Genomic DNA, 19,018 nt, shown 5'->3' on the forward strand with positions numbered 1-19,018 from the left:
AAAAAAAAAAAAAAAAAGAAAAGAAATAAATAAATAAACCAAAAAAAAAAAAAACCCTCCCCACCCCTCTCCACCAATCTCTCATCATTTTTCATAAACTCTCCTCAAATCAATTCTTACGTCATAATCTCAAGTCCCTTCCAAATAAAACATAAAACATTTAAAATGTCAAGTTTGAGAAAACTAAAATGACCGTGTAGACGTAGACTTAAGCAAATCACGAAGAGAAATCTCGTCATTTTCTTAAGGTATATATTAAATCTTTCTCTTATTTTATCCTAAATTCATTTTCAAGAAATCACAACCAATAATATTTTAGATATTGTGAATTGCTGCACTTAGATTGTCAATAATTTTACATGAATGATAGTGAAAGAATAAACAAATAAATAGATTAAATTAGAGACCAAAAATATAATTAATAGAATAAAAAGAAAGATAAAGGAAATAGAGTGGTAAAAAAAAAAATGGAAACACATTAAAAATGTTAAAAGGTATTAAACACAGTAATAAAAAAAATAGAAAATATCGGTAAAATGTTAGAGGGTATTAAATGGTTGGTATGAAATAATACTATAACAAACATATATAAATATTTCAAGACTTAACTCATGCAAAAAATCTAATGTTCTCGTGAAGTATAACACATGGATCAATATAAATTAGAGAAACAATTTTGTAAAAGTTCGAACTTGAAACTGATGTTATGGACTCACATAGGTTGACTTGGATTTCAATGGACAGAATCGAACTTTCTTAAGAATAAATTGGGGATACTAGCCTAAGCTAATCAGGTCAGTTGTCTTACTATCGGCATAGTTATATTTGATATTGACACATGCCTCATAGTTTTGGACGTGTCATATATATTGATATGAGTGAATTGTTTGTGAATCGATATGTTTATGATATATTATGTATATGTTGTGATATGTGAATTGTATGATAATACTTATGGTACGATGTGTTCAATGATATGTTTGAGATATGATACGAGAAGAATGCACTAAACGTAATGTAACAATAGGAGTAAGATATGTTCATGAAATTTTAAGGTTAAGTTACGTATCGAAGTGCTATGGATATGAGAGATTAATAAAAACGATATGGTCACGATCGATTGATAAAATAATACGATTAGGTTATGGGTAGAAAGGGATAGGATTGTGATAGATTGATAGAACGATAGCGTTAAGATACGTTCCTGTAACAATGACTAAGGTACGTTCATGTAACGATATGACTGTGATATGTATAAGAACATTAAGGCTATGATAAGTTAGGGAACGATATGACCACGAAGTATTCATGGTATGATATGATTATGATACGAGATGTGAATGACAAATACATATATGTTGTGATATAATATGAAATATGTTATGGTATGAGATATGTGATAAATTGACATGTTTATGATATGATACATTGTGATGCGATATGTTATGATATGAGATGTATATGAGGAGATGTTATGTTAAAAACATGGAACGTTATGTTATGTCTCTTAAATTGTATGTACACAACATGATATGAATGACATGAAATATAACTCCGTTAGAATTATGTATGATATGAGAACTGAAAAATGAGAAACGATATGATATGAATGATGAACGATATGTGAAATGATATGTAACGACCCGGGAAAGAAAAATATATATATATATATATATAATAAATAAATAAATGAAAACGAAAAAAAAAAAAAAAAACCCAGTCGCCGAAAAACCCGCGAGTTTTCCGGCGACCGCCGAGTTTCGTGGAACCCACGCGAAACGACGGCCACAGCACGCCCACCCTCAGCCCAGCATCTTCAGAACACCTGCAAAGGGAGAAAAGAGAGAAATTTTCGAGAGAGAGAGAGAGATTTTGGACAAACGTCGGCGAGTGTCCAGTTTCTCCGACGAGCCCTCAAACCACCCTTAAACCGACACCAAATGACCTGTTACTACCATAAGAGAGATCCCTAACGAAAGCACAATAACTCAGGGTGCGTTTTGTGTTATTTCGTAAGCGTCGTCGTCGGTAACCGAGGTCGAAAAATTAGGTTTCTTAATCGATTCTTAGATCTATGGCTTTTAGGAGCTTTTAGGCCGCAAAACTCCCAAAAAGGAAAGAAGGACGACGAACAAAGAGGAAAAGGGAAGGAAGAGGACAGAAATCGGCAACGAAAATGCCGCGGGAAGGAGAGAGAAAGCTCGCCGAAAAATTGGCCAAAGTCGGGTAAGGAAGACGAGATCCATGGATCCGGGTCAACCCGAACCCAGAACCCGGGAGAGCCAGCCCGTTCCTCCCTTGGCCTCTGCCTTCGGCCCAGCCCAACTACAGCGGCCCAAACCTCAAACCGGCCCAGAAGCTACGGTTCAGTTGAACCAACCCAGACTAGACCCACGGTCCAATTGAGCCGGCCTGCAAACCAAACACTTGCGGCCCAGCCAAGTAAGCCGAGGCCCAACGTTTAGCCTTGGCCCAATAGCCTTCCACAGCCCGCGACCCGAACCATGACCCGAACCGGACTGCGACCCGCGCTTCGACCCGACACTATCGCCCGACGTGGCTTTCTCTACTGCTGCCACGTGTCACACAGCGGCGCGGCAGTCCCTCGGCTCGGCTCGGCGCAAACGGCTCGGGCTCCCTCCGGTGACGCTCCGACGGCTCTAGCGGCTGTTCCGCTCGGCTCACCTATTTTCAGCCCACTTTCCACTGTTTCGACCCTCCCGGATCTGTTTTCGGCCCCGATTAAGGAAACAAACCCCAGCGACGTAGGAAGCAGCTCTCACGGAACGGGAGCTTACGTTTAGCTATTTAGGGAGTACTTCGGCCAAGGCCAACCATGTAAGTGGCCTTACTATAGGATAGGCTAAATAAATTATATGATGCTTGATGATATGTGCTAGTATATACATATTTTGTTGAGTGACGCTTGATATGTTTGACGCACGTTGTGGCATTATGATGAGCATGATGATTGCATGATTTTTACCTTAATATGATGATGTGTTCCATATTGAGCATGCTAGATGATGATGAGTGCCATATTGCATCATGTCGTTAGATCGACGTAGGACACAACCCTAAGAGCATGAAAATGATATTAATATAAATATCCACGAGTATGTGTTACCTAGAGTAACAAAGAGATGAGACTAGAGGGTTGTGTCAGAAGAGACATTACGATGGATTTAGAGGGACCTCATGCATTTTGTATGTTCATAAGCATAGGGCTACTTCCCCTAGAGATGATGAGTGCGAACGCGCACCTTATGATGAGCGCGAATGCGCACAGGTACGAAAGCACACAGATGAGGGTGTTCATGAGGCGCATGACACTATGGGGTTCCGCTGACCTCCGAACGTCGCTACAGATTAGCTTCACCAGAGGGTCTAGGGGGTGTGCGAGCGCCCTGGGGACTCACACTCGCACGTGTGAGTCGTGTGTAGGGAAGTACTACACATCCAATTTGTCCGAGACTGGAGGCCACCCCTAAGATGATTAGAGATAGGTCCCTATTCATATTGCATGTGTTTGCATTAGCATGGCCCCTATAGTGGGGTCACTTACTAAGTATTTCTTCGAAATACTCAGGCCGTGTGCCATATTGTTTTTCAGGTAAAGGCAAGGCTCCCATGTACGGTTGACGGTGGCATCGTGATCAGAGACTGTGGCGCGTGCATAGGATAGTTGCATATTTAATTCCTAGTCTTGGTTAGGATAGGGCGTTTGCATTTCATTCATTTATATTAATTAATTTGTAATCGTTTTATTTTATCTTTTTGAACTCCAGCACGATGTTTGAAACACGTAAGTCCAGCAGTGTTTTCCAATGTTTTAATGTATTCTGAAGTTTTAAATTTTTCCGCTAATAAAGATGAGCATGCTTAGGTTTTTATTCTGCATTAGAGATGAGCATGAGACGTTAGTGGCAACTCTAAATATGTGAAAATTTAGGGTCGTTACATGATATGAAAAACAATATGATATGTATAGAATGCTAGCGGGGTTATATTAAATGATAATAAAAACGGAAAAATGTTGGGACCTGCTCATGCATCGGGGGATACCCCTATTCCATTACGAGGGTACAGACGCGTACATCGATTAGGCAGGCGAAGTATCATTATGTTTTACATAATGCTGCTGTGACGGTTACTAATTCTAATGGGTGTCCGGCAAAAGTTGAACTACCAAAGAAGGCTCGCCCTACAAGAAAAGGGGTCTAGCGGTGTGCAAACTGTCTGGTGAGCCCATACTCGCACGTATGGGCTGTGTGTAGAGTATATGGTATACATCCAAGCTGCCCATTAGAATAGTGTCATAGGAAAAATAGACCGATATAATAGGTCTCGTCATTGCATTCGCATGTTGTTGCATTTAACCCGCAATAGTAGGGTCACTAAATGAGTATTTCTTTAAATACTCAAGTCATGTGCTATTACATTTTTCAGGTTAAGGCAAAACATTCCTGTACGGCTGACGACGGCATCGTAACTCGAGACATGACACATGCATAGGATAGTCGTATTATTTTCTTAGATTTAAGCTAAAATAGGATGTTTTTTTATTTAAACGTTTATTTGTTTTATTTAGTCTTTTGTTTTATCGTTTTTAAAAGTGTTTTCAAAGTCCTTAAGTTGAAGGTTATGTTTTATAAAAGTTTAAATATTTTCATATTCAATGTTTATGATATGTATACCGTAGCGATTTTAAAATTAAATAGAAAATTTCAGGTCGTTATAAAATGCCTCAAGATGTACTATAGGGGATGCGATTAGTTGTGAATTTCTCCTTACCCGAAAAGTTATATATTGTTTAAGCGGTTCTTGTTGACTTTTTGCTTGCATGCTATAACATCACTCTCAATCTCTCTCTCATTCTTGCTTTCAAAAGTCTTTTTCATAAACCCCTTCTCCCGTTTTCTAAAATATTCTCTTCAACGAGGCTCGAGGTTTGAAGGTACGATGCCCGATTGTAAGCAATGTGGTCTAAAGTTGGCTTGACTCACTCGGTGCTGGGGTGAGTGTTGCACAATCACCAAATCCGCTGCCAAGAAAGGGCGATTGTGACACTAAACATGATTTTATATATATGAATGACCTTTGAGGCATGTTTAAGGATTTGAGAACCTATCTATGACATTTATGCTATTGGATGAACGCTATGCAAGAAGATATAATAAATAACATTAAAAAAAAAAAAATTTTGACAGAGGTACTTCAAAAATATATATTATGTAGTATTAAGAAAAGGAGAACTTACCTTCTTATCCTTCCCTTTTTACTCCCCCAACTTTTTTACTGTTTTTTACATTTTATCCCGACTAACCTACACCGTCGGATTAGATAATCCCAACTGAACCTCACCCTCATTCTTCTCCACATTAATATCTCCATTCTTCCCAAACTTCCACAGAAAATTACCAAAAAGCCCCTCTATCTCCTCCAATGTCCGGCCGTGAGTCTCGGGCAGAACAAAGTAAAAGAACAACCACGACACGACGGCGACGCCGGCGAAGAGAAAAAACGCCCCACTGATAGTTACGGCCTGGTAAAGGGATATAAACGTCATTCCAACAACCCCACTGGTTACTCTGTTGACAATCACTCCCACACTCACGCCTTGGGCGCGTAGCTTCAACGGAAATATCTCGGAACTGTAAACCCACGCGATTGGGCCCATTCCAATCGAGAAAAACCCCACGTCCGATAAAACCATCGCAATGCACAATCCAACGGCCCACCGCTTCCTATTCACAATCATGATCCCGAACCCTAGGGTTACAAGCGATACGATCTTGCCGGTAACGCTGGCTAGGAGCAGCGGCCGACGTCCGATTCTATCGAGGAGGAACGTCGCGACTAAGATGAAGATTGTTTTCGAGAATCCAACGGCCATAGTCGCCAGAAGCTTGTGGTTGGAGGAGGTGATTCCGGCGTGTTCGAAGATTCTCGGACTGTAGAGGACTACAGCGTCGATGCCGGAGGCTTGCTGGAAGAAGTGGATGCCGATGGCGGAGATCAGGATATGGCGGACGGTCGGCGTTGGGCGGAGGAATAGATCCTTCCAGACGCCTTTGCCGCTACGGCGGCGTTTGGGGAGATGGATGACGTCGTCAGTGCAGTCGGGAGGGATTCCGGCAGCTTGTTTGATGTCGGCGAGGCGGAGTTGGGCTTCATGAGGGGAGTCGGAGGTACGGCGGAGAACGGAGGTGGCGTCGGCGAGGCGGCCTTGCATGACGAGCCACCGAGGGGATTCGGGCATGATGAGAACGATGAGAATGAGAAAGGCAGAGGGGAAGACGCCGATTCCGAGCATGAATCGCCATCCCAGGTGAGTGGGTAGCTTGAAGAATGCGTAGTTGGAAACGTAGCCTAGCAATACTCCACCATTTATGAACACCTTTCAATCAAACCATATTCTTAGATGTATATATATATATATATGTATATGTATATGGAGCATAGTTTAGGGACACAATTGTTGCCTGAAAAATACTGATTGTTAGTATATAATATCACATTTAGAAAACATACAAAAGCTTGGAAAAAAAGATTTTAGAAGATTGTTAGCGTTAGTTAGTATATGAATAGAAATAGTTCATTTGCATCCTATCACCTTCCTATTGAATTTACTATTCTTGGATCTACTGCACAATCTCTCTGTTAGCCCCAATATTAGTGAAGACTTGAGCTTAAATGAGAAGGGTCTCTTTCCCAGTGATATTTTGTCCGTATGGTATTCATTGGGGTTCCCTCGGTCTGAAAGATATGGTCTACTATCCGCTACTATCAAGATATACATGTCTAACTCCTTTAAAAGTTTCGGGTGTTCCAATGTTGCACCACTTCTATTTTGTAGCAGAAAGAAGTGTTTTTAGAGGGTTTCGGTATTGCATATGGATGCATTTATGAATATTTTTGAAATGTGAGATTTTTTTTTAATATATTATTTAACATTTTTTTTTTAAGTTCTAGGATTATTGAAATTTTCAAAATTTGGTATATTTTATCAATAAATACTAAGTAAATGGGTTATATAATTTGATGTACTTAGAAAAACTAAATAATAATAATAAAATAAAACAAGTTGAAGAAAGGAGAAAAAAAATTAAAATTTTCAGATTTGAAATTATTATTTCGCAGAGAAATCCGTAAGATCAGATTAATAAATGGAAAACGGACCTCCGGAAACGAGGTGAGAAATCCACGAGAAGAAGTCGGAGCAACCTCCGTCGTATACACCGGAGCGATCATCAGAGCATATCCGACGCCGATTCCGGCCACAAATCTTCCAAACATCAGAAACCCATAGTTGGGGGCGAATCCCATCAGCACGGCAGCGACGAAGAAGATCACCCCGGCCAACACCATCGTGTACCGACGCCCAATCAGATCCGAAGTTCTTCCGGCGGCGGCAGCGCCGATTAGCGAGTACAGGTTGATTATTCCGACCAGAATTTCTACCTGCACCTCCGAGAGCTTGAAATTGTCTTTGATATAAATCGCAGCTCCGCTCATCACGGCGGTATCTGCTTCAGATCGAAAAATTAACGAAATGATTGAAACAGAGATGGGTTAATTTTCCATATGGGAGTGTTCTTCTCACCGTAACCAAGTAAGATTGAAGACATGGAAGCTAAAATTGCGCAGAGAATAGCGAATTTGTTCATCTTCGCTTTGGACTTCGGGTGAGGACCCAAATCCGCCGGACTGGTTCTGCCGGAACTTGCATCTTTCAGGTCACTCATCCGCGGTGGCTGGGCGGTGGAGTTTGGTGGTCAGTCGGAACTAGTCGGGCGGCTATTCTTTCAAAGCGGTGGGAAGAGTTGCTGGTTCAGAGTGAAGACAAAGGAGTTGTTTGGAGAAAAGGATAAAAAAATATATATATATTTATTAAAAATAAAATAAATTAGCGAGATTTCTAAATTGTATATATATGTGTGTGTGTGTCACATCATGTTTTTTAAGTTCTTTTTAACTAGGAGTAAAAAAAAGAGGTTAATTGGATGAAATTGTTCTTTTAAAAAGAGTAATTATAAAAAATTCAAATATTTGTTTTGAAAAGTTCTAATATTATAAAATAGGTATTTTTTTTAATTAATTTCTAAACTTTAAAATATATTTTATTTAGTGTTTAAGATGCTAGATTGAATTAGGAAATTTGGAATATATGACAAATAATTAGATACAGAATTATTAATAGCCATATGATAATTCATAATTTCAAATTTTCTTTTGAAAAAAAAAAAAAAAACTTTATTTCTAACCATTTCAACTATTTTCCACGTCTGTATTATCATCTTTCTTTGAAGAAAATTTCCACAACAAATTACCAAAAAGCCCCTCAACTTCCTCCAAATTCCTTCCCCGAGTCTCGGGAAACACCACATAAAAAAACATCCAACCGACCGTTGCGACGCCGGCGTAGAGGAGAAACGCGCCACCAATCGTAATCGCATGGTACAGGGACAAAAACGTCATTGACACAACTGACCCCACAGCATTATTCACCACCATTCCCACGCTCACCCCTTGAGCGCGTAGCCTCAACGGAAAAATCTCCGAGCTGACGAAACCCATGGGCCCCATCCCCATTGAGAAAAATGCCACGTCGGCTAACACCATTCCAACGCAAAGCCCCACTAGCCACGTGCCTTCCTCGTGCGACCGTTCAATAATCGTCAGCCCAACCCCCAAGGTAACCAGCGATATAATCATTCCGCCCACGCTCGTTAGAATCAACGGCCGCCGTCCAACTCTGTCGAACAGGACAGTAGCTACCAAGATGAACACCGTCTTCGTCACGCCGACAGCCACCGTCGCTAGAAGCTTATGGTCGGAGGATGAGATTCCAGCCTTCTCAAAGATTCTTGGGCTGTACAATACGACGGCGTTCATACCGGTCGCCTCTAGGAAGAAATGGACGCCGACGGCGGTGATCAAGACGTGACGTACGGCCGGCGTTGGGTGGAGGAAGAGTTCTTTCCAGACGCCGCCGCCGTGGGTGCTCTGTTTTGGAACTTGAACGACGTCGTCATCGCAACTGGCCGGAATTCCAACAACTTTTTTGATGTCGGCGAGGCGCTGTAGAGACTCTCCGATGGAATCTGAGGTTTTGTTGAGGACTTGTTTGGCTTCGCAGAGTCGGCCTTGCATTACGAGCCACCGTGGGGATTCCGGCATTACAAAAATAACGATGGCGGCTAAGAATAGGGAGGGGAATAAGCCGATTCCGAGCATAAATCTCCAGCCCAGTTGAAGTGGGAACTTGGAGAACGCATAATTCGAAACGTAACCGAGTAAGATTCCGACATTTAGAAAAAACTGCAACAATTAGGCGAAAATCGCTTCAATTTTGTGAAGGATTGAAATCTAGATCTAAGAACAACAGAATTGAGCCCTAATTTCAATTCGTAATCAGCAAAGTCAAAACATAAATCTCTGTTAATCCTAGAACGAACCTCAGGAAAAGAGGAGAGAGAGCCGCGAGAAGACGCCGGAGAAACCTCGGCGGTGTAAACAGAGGCAATCAATGAGGCATATCCGATGCCGATCCCGGCGACGAATCGACCAGACATGAGAAGGGGGTAGTTAGGGGCAAACCCCATGAGAATAGCTCCGACGAAGAAGAACCCAGCAGAGAGAACCATGGTGTAGCGGCGGCCAATCCAGTCAGAGGTTCTACCGGCGGCGGCGGCGCCAATAGTGGCGTAGAGGTTAATGATCCCGACCAGAATTTCGACCTGAACATCGGAGATCTCGAAATCCTGTTGGATGTAGATTGCGGCTCCACTCATTACACCAATATCTGTTTCAAAATCGAGAAGCATTGAGAAAAAAGGAGGAAGAACAGAGAAAGGGAGTAAAATTTCTGACCGTAACCGAGCAAGACGGAAGACATGGAAGCCATGATTGCGCATAGAGAAGAAAATCTATTCCTTGAGGGCTTGATCGGAGGATCGAGGGATCTAATCAACGGAATTTGGAGGCCGGAAGTTGCAGTGACGTCATCTTGCCGGCCACCCATATTTGGTTATCTGGATAAGCTGCGACGATTCAAATTAAACAGTACAGGTCTGAGGCAGAGTAGGAAGAGATGCATTTAGGCGACAACTATTTTACTTTATTTATTTCACAAATGCACGTGGGTGGCGTGTACAATTCAATTTAATATTTCACCTAATTTTTATTATTAAATTTGGAAAATATTAATTATTTATTAAAAAATTTCTTAAAACTTAGAAATATTTATTTTAAATATTTTTATGGTTAGTATAAAGATTATTATTGATATATGAACCAAAATCGCTCTTCCCTTTTGGTTTTCATTGTCCTATGTTTCTTCCTTTTTTTCATCTATTGCTTCTTCATTACCCACTACTCCCCTTCCTCCATTCTTCAATCTCCAAAATTATTCTCTTTAATCGAGATATATAAGCTATACGAAGAAGAAAGAAGAGTAATGAAATCGATGTCAACCTTATTGTTTTTAAATACTTTAATAACGTTGAAAGTTAGCGGTTGAGTATGAGTTAATATATTTGAGTTTAATACTCAAAAGGACACACATTGAGAATATGGATCATAATTAGGAGGACAACCAACGAGAGGGAAAACAAAGAAAATACGTATTACCTAATTTGTAGCCACCGAAGATTTTAAGTGATTTTTTTTTTATTAATAATTGAAATTAGTCTAGTGTTCACAAGATTCTTGAGGATCAAAGATGATATTCCTTTTTTAGATCTTTTTTCATCATTGTGCTCCTTTCTAGGAAATATTTTGATTTTAGAGATTTGTAAAATTTTATACTTTTACTTGTTGAGTGGCTACCAAAGTTTGAATTAAGGCTCGAATATACCCACGCATTAGCTTAGGATTAGCATCTTCCTTGATCACTGAGGGTGCAGTCTTAGGTGCGGCTTATGGTGGTAGAGCAGGTTAGGGTGGAGATTCAACTTGTGGTGGAGGTTCAGCTTGTGGTGGAGGCGCTAAAGGTGGTAGCACTACTGGTGGTAAAACTGGGGAAGGCGTAACTATTACCGACCTAGCCTCTGATCCTTCTTGAGGTTGGCCCTCTACTACCACACCTCGTCCTATTCCTGTAAGACGGGGTCTCCCCATCCTCGTCTTCATCTTCCTCTTCCTCTTTCTCTTCTTCGTCCTCTGGGCATGGTTTTATAAACCAATATAAGGTTGCTTAAGTCTAAAGCCTTAAACTATGCATAAATAAATAACAATATACATATTATACAATACATCGTAATGCCACAAAAAAGAAACACTCAACATGCTATACATCATATCATACTCATTCATAAATACTTAAAATATACCACAATTTCAGCAATATTAACAAGAAAATGCATGTGAGTTCAAAAACGTTTCTCCTTTCTTATCTTATGCAAGGCGTACCTGAAAGTGACGAGGTATCGATGTTGGGACCATGGAGCGTGTCAAGCCTATTGTTGGATTTTATGTCCTAAAACTCATAGTTTGTAAACAAAGATATATTCTATGTTCAATAAAGTTATTATTGATGTTTATTCAGTAAAAATTGTTATTGAATAAAGGGAACTTTACGATCATTAATCTAAATCCAATAAACTAAGAACACTCTGACTATAGTATGATTACTTGAACTATATGTAGAGACATAAGAGGGGATCAAGTTCAAGTATATAGTCAAAATGATCTATAGTATAAGGATAAGGCTGAGTACCTTATTCTGGGGACACTATGGATGCGGCCCACTTTTGTATATGATATAAACAATGTGATCACTAAATTGTACATGTGGAGACATGTGAGTGGGGGCGTCCTATGCAATGAGTATTGCATAAGATCGGACCATGAAGAAAACCACTCTCACTTTATAATGTCGTTTACTGTTGAGACTGATTTTCTTTTCATTCGATAACCTAGGTAACTCGGTTTTAATCCTGAGCTAACCATGAACTCCTGTTTATTCGGAATTATCCTTAGATTTGCATGGGTGAGAGTGGCTCTAATTCGCCGACTCAACAGGCCTCCCATTTCAGGGGTAAGACTGGGTGAATGGCTGAGGACGTGGGGTGCAAGACGGAATTCACTCCTACCCACTTTTAGGGATAGAAGAAAGGTAGTTCCCTTAAGCACTGACTCCAGGTCTTGAACAAGGGGCCCCACCCTCTCATTGGCCTAAGAGGGATTCGGTTTACTGGTTGGACCACAAACCAATTGTTCATTAGAGGATCAGTGAGACATAAGGAACAAGAAGTAACTTCAGGGGTAAAATGATAAATTGATCCAGCTCTAGTTACGAACAACCTGTGAAGGATCGACTTACTAATCATGGTTATATCAGATGGACAGAAATATATCTATAGTGAGGGGAGTGCAACTACTAGGCTATAGTGGAGTGTCCTAGTAGTTAACGAATGTTGGTTAACCAGGTTAATGAGTTTAACCGGTTAATCTTGGATCGTTGGAGCCCATGATCTATAGGTCCATTAGGTTCCTCTGCTAGCTCATATCGGACTAAACCATAGAACAGTATGACGAGTGAGTTCGAAGTGTTCAAATTCAAATTAGGGAATATACGTTACATATATACAATATATTTAATCGCATTTTTGTTTTATTTACGAATTAAACAAAAAGAGAGAATATGAGATATTTAAATAAGATTTAAATATCTTAATCAATTATGTGTCGGAATTGATTGGGATTAGTATTTGAATTAATATTAAATATTAATTAAATAGTTTAATTAATCATTTAATGTTACTTTAATTTGAAATTCATTATTCAAATTAATTGTTGAATTAAAATGAAGAAAGTCAAAATGTTGACTTTCATCTCATGGAAAAATCCATGTTAGTGGAATTTTGAGGTGTCAAAATTTGGTTTAACCAAACTTGCATGTTTGCCAAATAAACCCCACAAGTTTGAGTGGAATTTTGAGTGTCAAAATTTGGTTAACTTAAACATGCATGCTTGCCACATAATCCCAAACATTTGAGTGGAATTTTAAGTGTCAAAATTTGTTGATCTCAAATTTGCATGAACATGCAAACATGACTCTTTAAATAGAGTGATCATGATACATGGAAGGTCTTCTTCATCTTGGTGAAAAACCTTGAGAAAAACCTCTCACAAACACTCTCTTCACATATACAAAATCCCTCCCAAGTTTAGTCACTCACCGGATTCCACAATTCCGTTCTAAGGGTAGTGGAGAAGACACTAGTGGTGGTTCGAAACCGGTTCGTGAGACAAAAGGAGTTTGAACTACAAAAGGTTAGTATTTAAACTTATTAAGTTTTAATACTTATGAACATGCTAGTTATTTACAATAATTGATGTTCTAAAAGTGCCTAAGATCCAAATTGCTTCCGCATGTGTTAGATTAACACCATCACCTATATCGTAGGCTAGTCTACAGAATCTAAAACCTAGAGCTCTGATACCATCTGTAACGACCCTAAATTTTCACATATCTAGAGTCGCTACTAACGTCTCATGTTCATCTCTAATGCAGAAGATAACTCTAAAAATGCTCATCTTAAATAGCGGAGAATTTAAAACTTCAAAATATATTAAATCACTAGAAAATAATGTCGGACTTACGTGTTTCAAACATCATGCTGGAGTTCAAAATAAGATAAAAACAATTACAAATTAAATAATTTAAACAAATGAAATGCAAACACCCTATTCTAACCAAGACTAGAAATTTTAAATATGCAACCATCCTATGCACGCGCCACAGTCTTTGATCACTATGCCGTCGTCAACCGTACATGGGCGTCTTGCCTTTACCTAAAAAACAATGTGGCACACGGCCTCAGTAAGTGACCCCACTATAGGGGCCATGGTAATCCAAACATATGCAATCATGAATTAGGGACCTATCTCTAATCATCATAAGGGTGGCCTCCAGTCTCGAACAAGATGTGTAATACTTCCCTACACACGACTCACATGTGCTAGTGTGAATCTTCAAGACGCTCGCACACCCCCTGGACCCTCTAGTCAAGCTAATCTATAGCGACGTCTAGAGGTCAGCGGAACCCCATAGTATCATGCGCCCCATGAACACCCTCATCTGTGCGTATTCGCACTCATCATCTCTAGGGGAAGTAGCCCTATGTTTATGAACACACAATATGCATGAGGTCCCTCTAAATCCAATTATACGTCTCTTCTGACACAAACCTCTAATCTCATCGCTTTGTTATACTGTGTAACACGTGCTCATGTATATTTACATTAATATCATTTTCATACTCTTAGGGTTGTGTCCTATGTCAATCTACGACGTGATGCAATATGACATACAACATCATAAGACATGTTCAACATGGAAAACATCATCATGTTAATAACATCGTCATGCATACATCATACTCATCATAGAAGCCATTAAGTGCATTAAATATAACATGTACGTCATGCATCAAAACATAAATAACATACGTTTAACATACATCACAGCACAATGTCATACTCATACATCATCATAATTCAAACAATCTTTAGCCTATTCTATAGTAAGGTTACTTACTTAGTTGGCCTTGGCCGAAGTACTCCCTAATTAGCTAACGTAGCTCCCGTTCCTTGAGAGTTTTTTCCAACGTTGCTGGGGTTTGTTTCCTATCACACCATTCTCCACCATCCGTTAGTATTTTCACAATTAAATTATTAATAACTCAGTAAATGTGAAATACGACTCTAATACGGCCTCAAATACCTTAACTGAGGTCGAAAACGGATTCAGGAGGGTCGAAATGGTGGAAACCAGGCCGAAAATAGGTGTCCCGAGTCAAAACAGCTGCTAGAGCTTCACCGGAGGGAGCCCAAGCCGTTTACGCTGAGCCGAGCTAAGGGACCGCATGCACCGCTGTGTGCCATGTGGCAATAGCAGAATGCGCCATGTCATGCAATGGTGTCGGGTCAAGGCGTGGGTCACAATTTGGGTCGTCAGCTGCAGAAGGCTACTGGGCCAGACTGGTCGTTGGGCTACTGGGGCGAAAGTATGTGGGCTGAGGGCTCGCAAACTACTGGGTTGGACCTGTCCTTTAGGCCTCGAGAATATTGGGCTGTAGGCCGGTTTGGTTGCACCGCGGGTCTAGTCTCGGGTTGGTTCAACTGAACCAAGAGCTTCTAGGCTAGACCAAGGTTTGGGCCGTTGTAGTTGAGCTGGGTCGGAGGCAAAGGCTGAGGGGAAGAAACTTGGGTTGCTCTTGGGTTTATGGTTCGGGTTGACCCGGATCCGATGGGTCTCGTCTTCCTTACCAGACTCTCTGCGCGATTTTCTAGCGAAGATTCTCTCTCCTCCGTTCGTCGTTTCTGACGTCTTTTTCTGTCTTTTTCCTTCCTCTTCCTCTCTCTTTTTCCTTTCCTCTTTCTTTTCCCGTAGTTTTGTGGCTTAAACAGTCTTATATTCACAGATCTAAGAACGTTTAGGAAACTCAATTTCTCAACTTCGGTTACCGACAATAATCCGCACGAAAGAGGTACAAAAGTTACCTTATGATGACGCATAGTCGCTAAGGACCATCCTCGTGGTGCTAACTAAGCTTTTCGACGTCGATTAAGGGATTTTTCACCGTGGGTTATCTTGTCGGAGTTCTCTCTCTCGGATTCTTTCCTTTTTCTCTGTGTTTGTAGGTGGTCCAAGGGACTATGGGAGTTGGTTGAGTAACGTTTGCTGAGGATTGGCACCTTGGAGGGAACGTGGAGCGTTGGATCCGCAAAACGCGGTAGTCGCCGGAAAACTTACGGGTCTTACGGCGATTGAGTTTTTCTTTTTTCTTTTTTTTTTCTCGGGTCGTTACAGCCGTATCAATAATGTCAACTACATATCGTTTAAGATTACATTAATAACCTTGGATTTTCATACTATGGATAACAATTAAATTACAAATAAAATAATAAAAATTATGGTTAAAAACTAAATAATTAATTATGAGGCTTTAGAGTATAAATCCTGTAACAACTCGAAATTTTCTACTTAATTTAAGGTTGCTACTGTATACGTATCATAAACATTGAATGCGGAAGACTTCATTTAAATTCCATAAAACATAACCTTTATCTTAAAACACAGCCATGGACTTACGTGTTTTGAAAACACCCTTAAAAAACGACACAACAAAAGGCTAAATAAAATAAATAAACGTTTAAATTAAGAACATCCTATTCTAGCCTAAGAAAATAAATACGACTACACTATGCATGTGCCATGGTCTCGACTTGTAATGTTGTCGTCAGCCGTACAAGAAGTTCTTGCCTTAACCTAAAAAATGTAGTAGCACATGGCTTGAGTATTTAAAGAAATACTCAGTCCCCACTATTAGAGGTTGAATATAAGAACATGTGAATGCAATGACAAGACCTATTCTTTCAATCTAATTTCCTACGGTACTATCCTAACGGTTAACTTGGATGTGTACCATATACTCTACACACAGCTCATACGTGCGAGTATGAACTCACCAGTCAGTTCGCACATCGCTGGGCCACTTTCCTTGTCGAGCGAGCATACTCTAGGAGCTCCTTAGGCCAGACACCCATTAGAACTAGTAACCGTTACAACAACATTATGTAAAACAAAATGATCGTACCCTTGCGGGCAGCATTATGTAAAACATAATGATCATATCCCTGCCGACAGCATTATGTAAAACATAATGATTGTACCCCTACCCATCGTGATGAAATAGGGGTATCCCCCAAATGCATGAGCACACATAATGCATGAGGTCCCAATAATTTTCCATTTTCGACATTATTAAATATAACCCCGCTATCGTTTTACATTCATATCATATATTTTCTCACTTTCGGTTCTCATATCATGCATAATTCTAACATGATTATATTTCATTTCATCTATCGTGATATCATGTCATTCATAACATGTTGTATACATTAATTTAGAAAACATAACATAACGTTCCATGCTTTTAACATGTCATTTCATAACGTGCAATTCATATCACAATTACCTCAATGGTCACACAAAACAATCTAAACATAACATATCACATCACAATATATCGTATCATAAATATGTCATATCGTAAATACTTCGTGGTCATATCGTTCCCTAACTTATCATAGTCTTAACATTCTTATACCTATCAAAGTCATATCGTTATGTGAACGTACCTTAGTCATATCATTATAGGAATGCAACCTAACGCTATCGTTCTATCAATCTATCACAAACTTATCCCTTTCTACCCATAACCTAACCGTATTCTTTCATCAATCTCTCATATCCATAGCACTCCGATACGTAACCTAACCTTAACGTTTCATAAACGTATCTTACTCCTATCGTTAAATTTCGTTTTGTGCATCCTTCTCGTATCCTATCTCAAACATATCATTTAACACATCGTACTGTAATTATTATCATACAATTCACATATTATAACATATATACAACATATAAAAAGCATATCGATCCACAGACAATTCACACATATCAATATATATGACACGTGCAGAACCACGGGGCACGTGTCAACATCAAATATAACCATGCTGATAGTAAGGTCACTTGCTTAATTAGCTTAGGCTGGTGTCACTGATGTATCCTTAAGAAAGTTCGATTTTGTCCTTTGTATCCAAGTCAACTTATATGAACCATGACTTCTAATTTCAATTTTAATTCTCTAAATTTTACAATGGTCCCGTTAGACCACCTGAACATTGGAGACTTTATAATTTGAGTATGGGATATATTTATAAAATCACTAAGAATATTGGACAAATCTGTTCCAAATCTTTCTTTATATTTATTTTAATTCTGTAAATAAATATTATTGGCAATTTTGTAAATAGATTTTCTTTCCAAAAATTTACCTTTCTCTCCCTATTGTATTTTCTTATTTTCTTATTTTCTTATTTTCTTACTCCGAGTAATCTAATATTTCCTTCCTTTATTTTAATTCTTTTAAGACAAGTATCCTTGGCCTCATATTTCCTTATTTTTGAACTATAAAAATAAAAATAAAATAATAAAAAAATAAAAATAAAAAATAAAAAATCGTAAATGAATTTCTTCCATGAGAAAAAAGGTCTCAAATATATCTCTTTCCGAAGATCTTCAGAATCACTTGTAAATCTATTGATTGGCATTTTTGTTTTCTCTTTTTTTGGTTTCTGTTTCATCATGAATTGTGAGGTAGAGATTATTGGAGGAAATAGCCAAGGGAGAGAAGTGTGAAAAAATTGTTTTTTATTTTTTATTTTTTATTAATTTATTATTATTTTTTAAAAAGAATAATATTTTTTTTGTTTATAATAATATTTTTTTTGTTTATTTATTTATTTACTTATTTTTGGGCTATTACAAATTGCAACGGGGATGTCCAGGCTTCAGAAATGTGATCTCTTTCGTCTACTGAGGCTGAGTATGTGGAAATAGAAAGCTGGAAAGAAGATGATATGGATGACATACTTCTAGAAGAATTGGGCAAAAGTGACACGAGAAGATTCTTTATACATATAGTTAGTGTACCATATAATTGGTGAAGAACTCGGTCTATCATTCAAAAACAAAACACAGAAGGCTATAATATTTTGAAGATAGATGGTGGCAAGCAAACATGTTGACAAAATGTGTTGATGTTAGAACATTGAGGTTGTGCAAAGCCTCAATTTATATGGGTGCATTGAAGATGTTGATAATAGTTTGAGAATGAAATTGTTGGTTGACGGGATAGAATGGTGCCTATGTATAGCTGCAATCGTGGTAGTAAACAATTATTATTTACAATTATTTATAACGAGAAGAGGGTAGAGAAATATAAGATAAATATTTATATATAGTAGGAGGTTATATCTGTATTGTCTCTGTATATACTTGAAGTCATTAATGCAAAACTTATAGCCAATATTTCTCCTTGCATTTCCTCTCCTATTTCTTTGTTCACTCAGATCGAGTGTGTGCATTGTTGTGCGATCATAACAGCTTAGCCATGAAATTCCTATGATTAAGCCAAAAAAAAAAAAAAAAAAA

General features: G+C 38.9%; 2 protein-coding genes across 2 annotated transcripts; both read right to left on the reverse strand.

Moving 5' to 3' along the window:
• Nucleotides 1-5,213: 5,213 nt before the first annotated feature.
• Nucleotides 5,214-7,869, reverse strand: LOC111437741 (putative polyol transporter 2). The gene is made up of 3 exons (XM_023075798.1): nucleotides 7,607-7,869; nucleotides 7,183-7,529; nucleotides 5,214-6,400 (listed from the first exon to the last, which is right to left on the reverse strand). Exons 1-3 carry the CDS (start codon nucleotides 7,746-7,748, stop codon nucleotides 5,327-5,329), a joined length of 1,563 nt encoding a protein of 520 aa, XP_022931566.1. The 5' UTR covers nucleotides 7,749-7,869; the 3' UTR covers nucleotides 5,214-5,326.
• Nucleotides 7,870-8,228: 359 nt separating this feature from the next.
• Nucleotides 8,229-10,106, reverse strand: LOC111437799 (polyol transporter 5-like). The gene is made up of 3 exons (XM_023075869.1): nucleotides 9,877-10,106; nucleotides 9,462-9,808; nucleotides 8,229-9,324 (listed from the first exon to the last, which is right to left on the reverse strand). Exons 1-3 carry the CDS (start codon nucleotides 10,025-10,027, stop codon nucleotides 8,272-8,274), a joined length of 1,551 nt encoding a protein of 516 aa, XP_022931637.1. The 5' UTR covers nucleotides 10,028-10,106; the 3' UTR covers nucleotides 8,229-8,271.
• Between the last annotated feature and the right edge of the window lie 8,912 nt (nucleotides 10,107-19,018).

The sequence above is a fragment of the Cucurbita moschata genome, unplaced genomic scaffold (assembly GCF_002738365.1).
Source record: "Cucurbita moschata cultivar Rifu unplaced genomic scaffold, Cmos_1.0 Cmo_Scf00066, whole genome shotgun sequence".
Taxonomy (NCBI): Eukaryota; Viridiplantae; Streptophyta; class Magnoliopsida; order Cucurbitales; family Cucurbitaceae; genus Cucurbita; species Cucurbita moschata.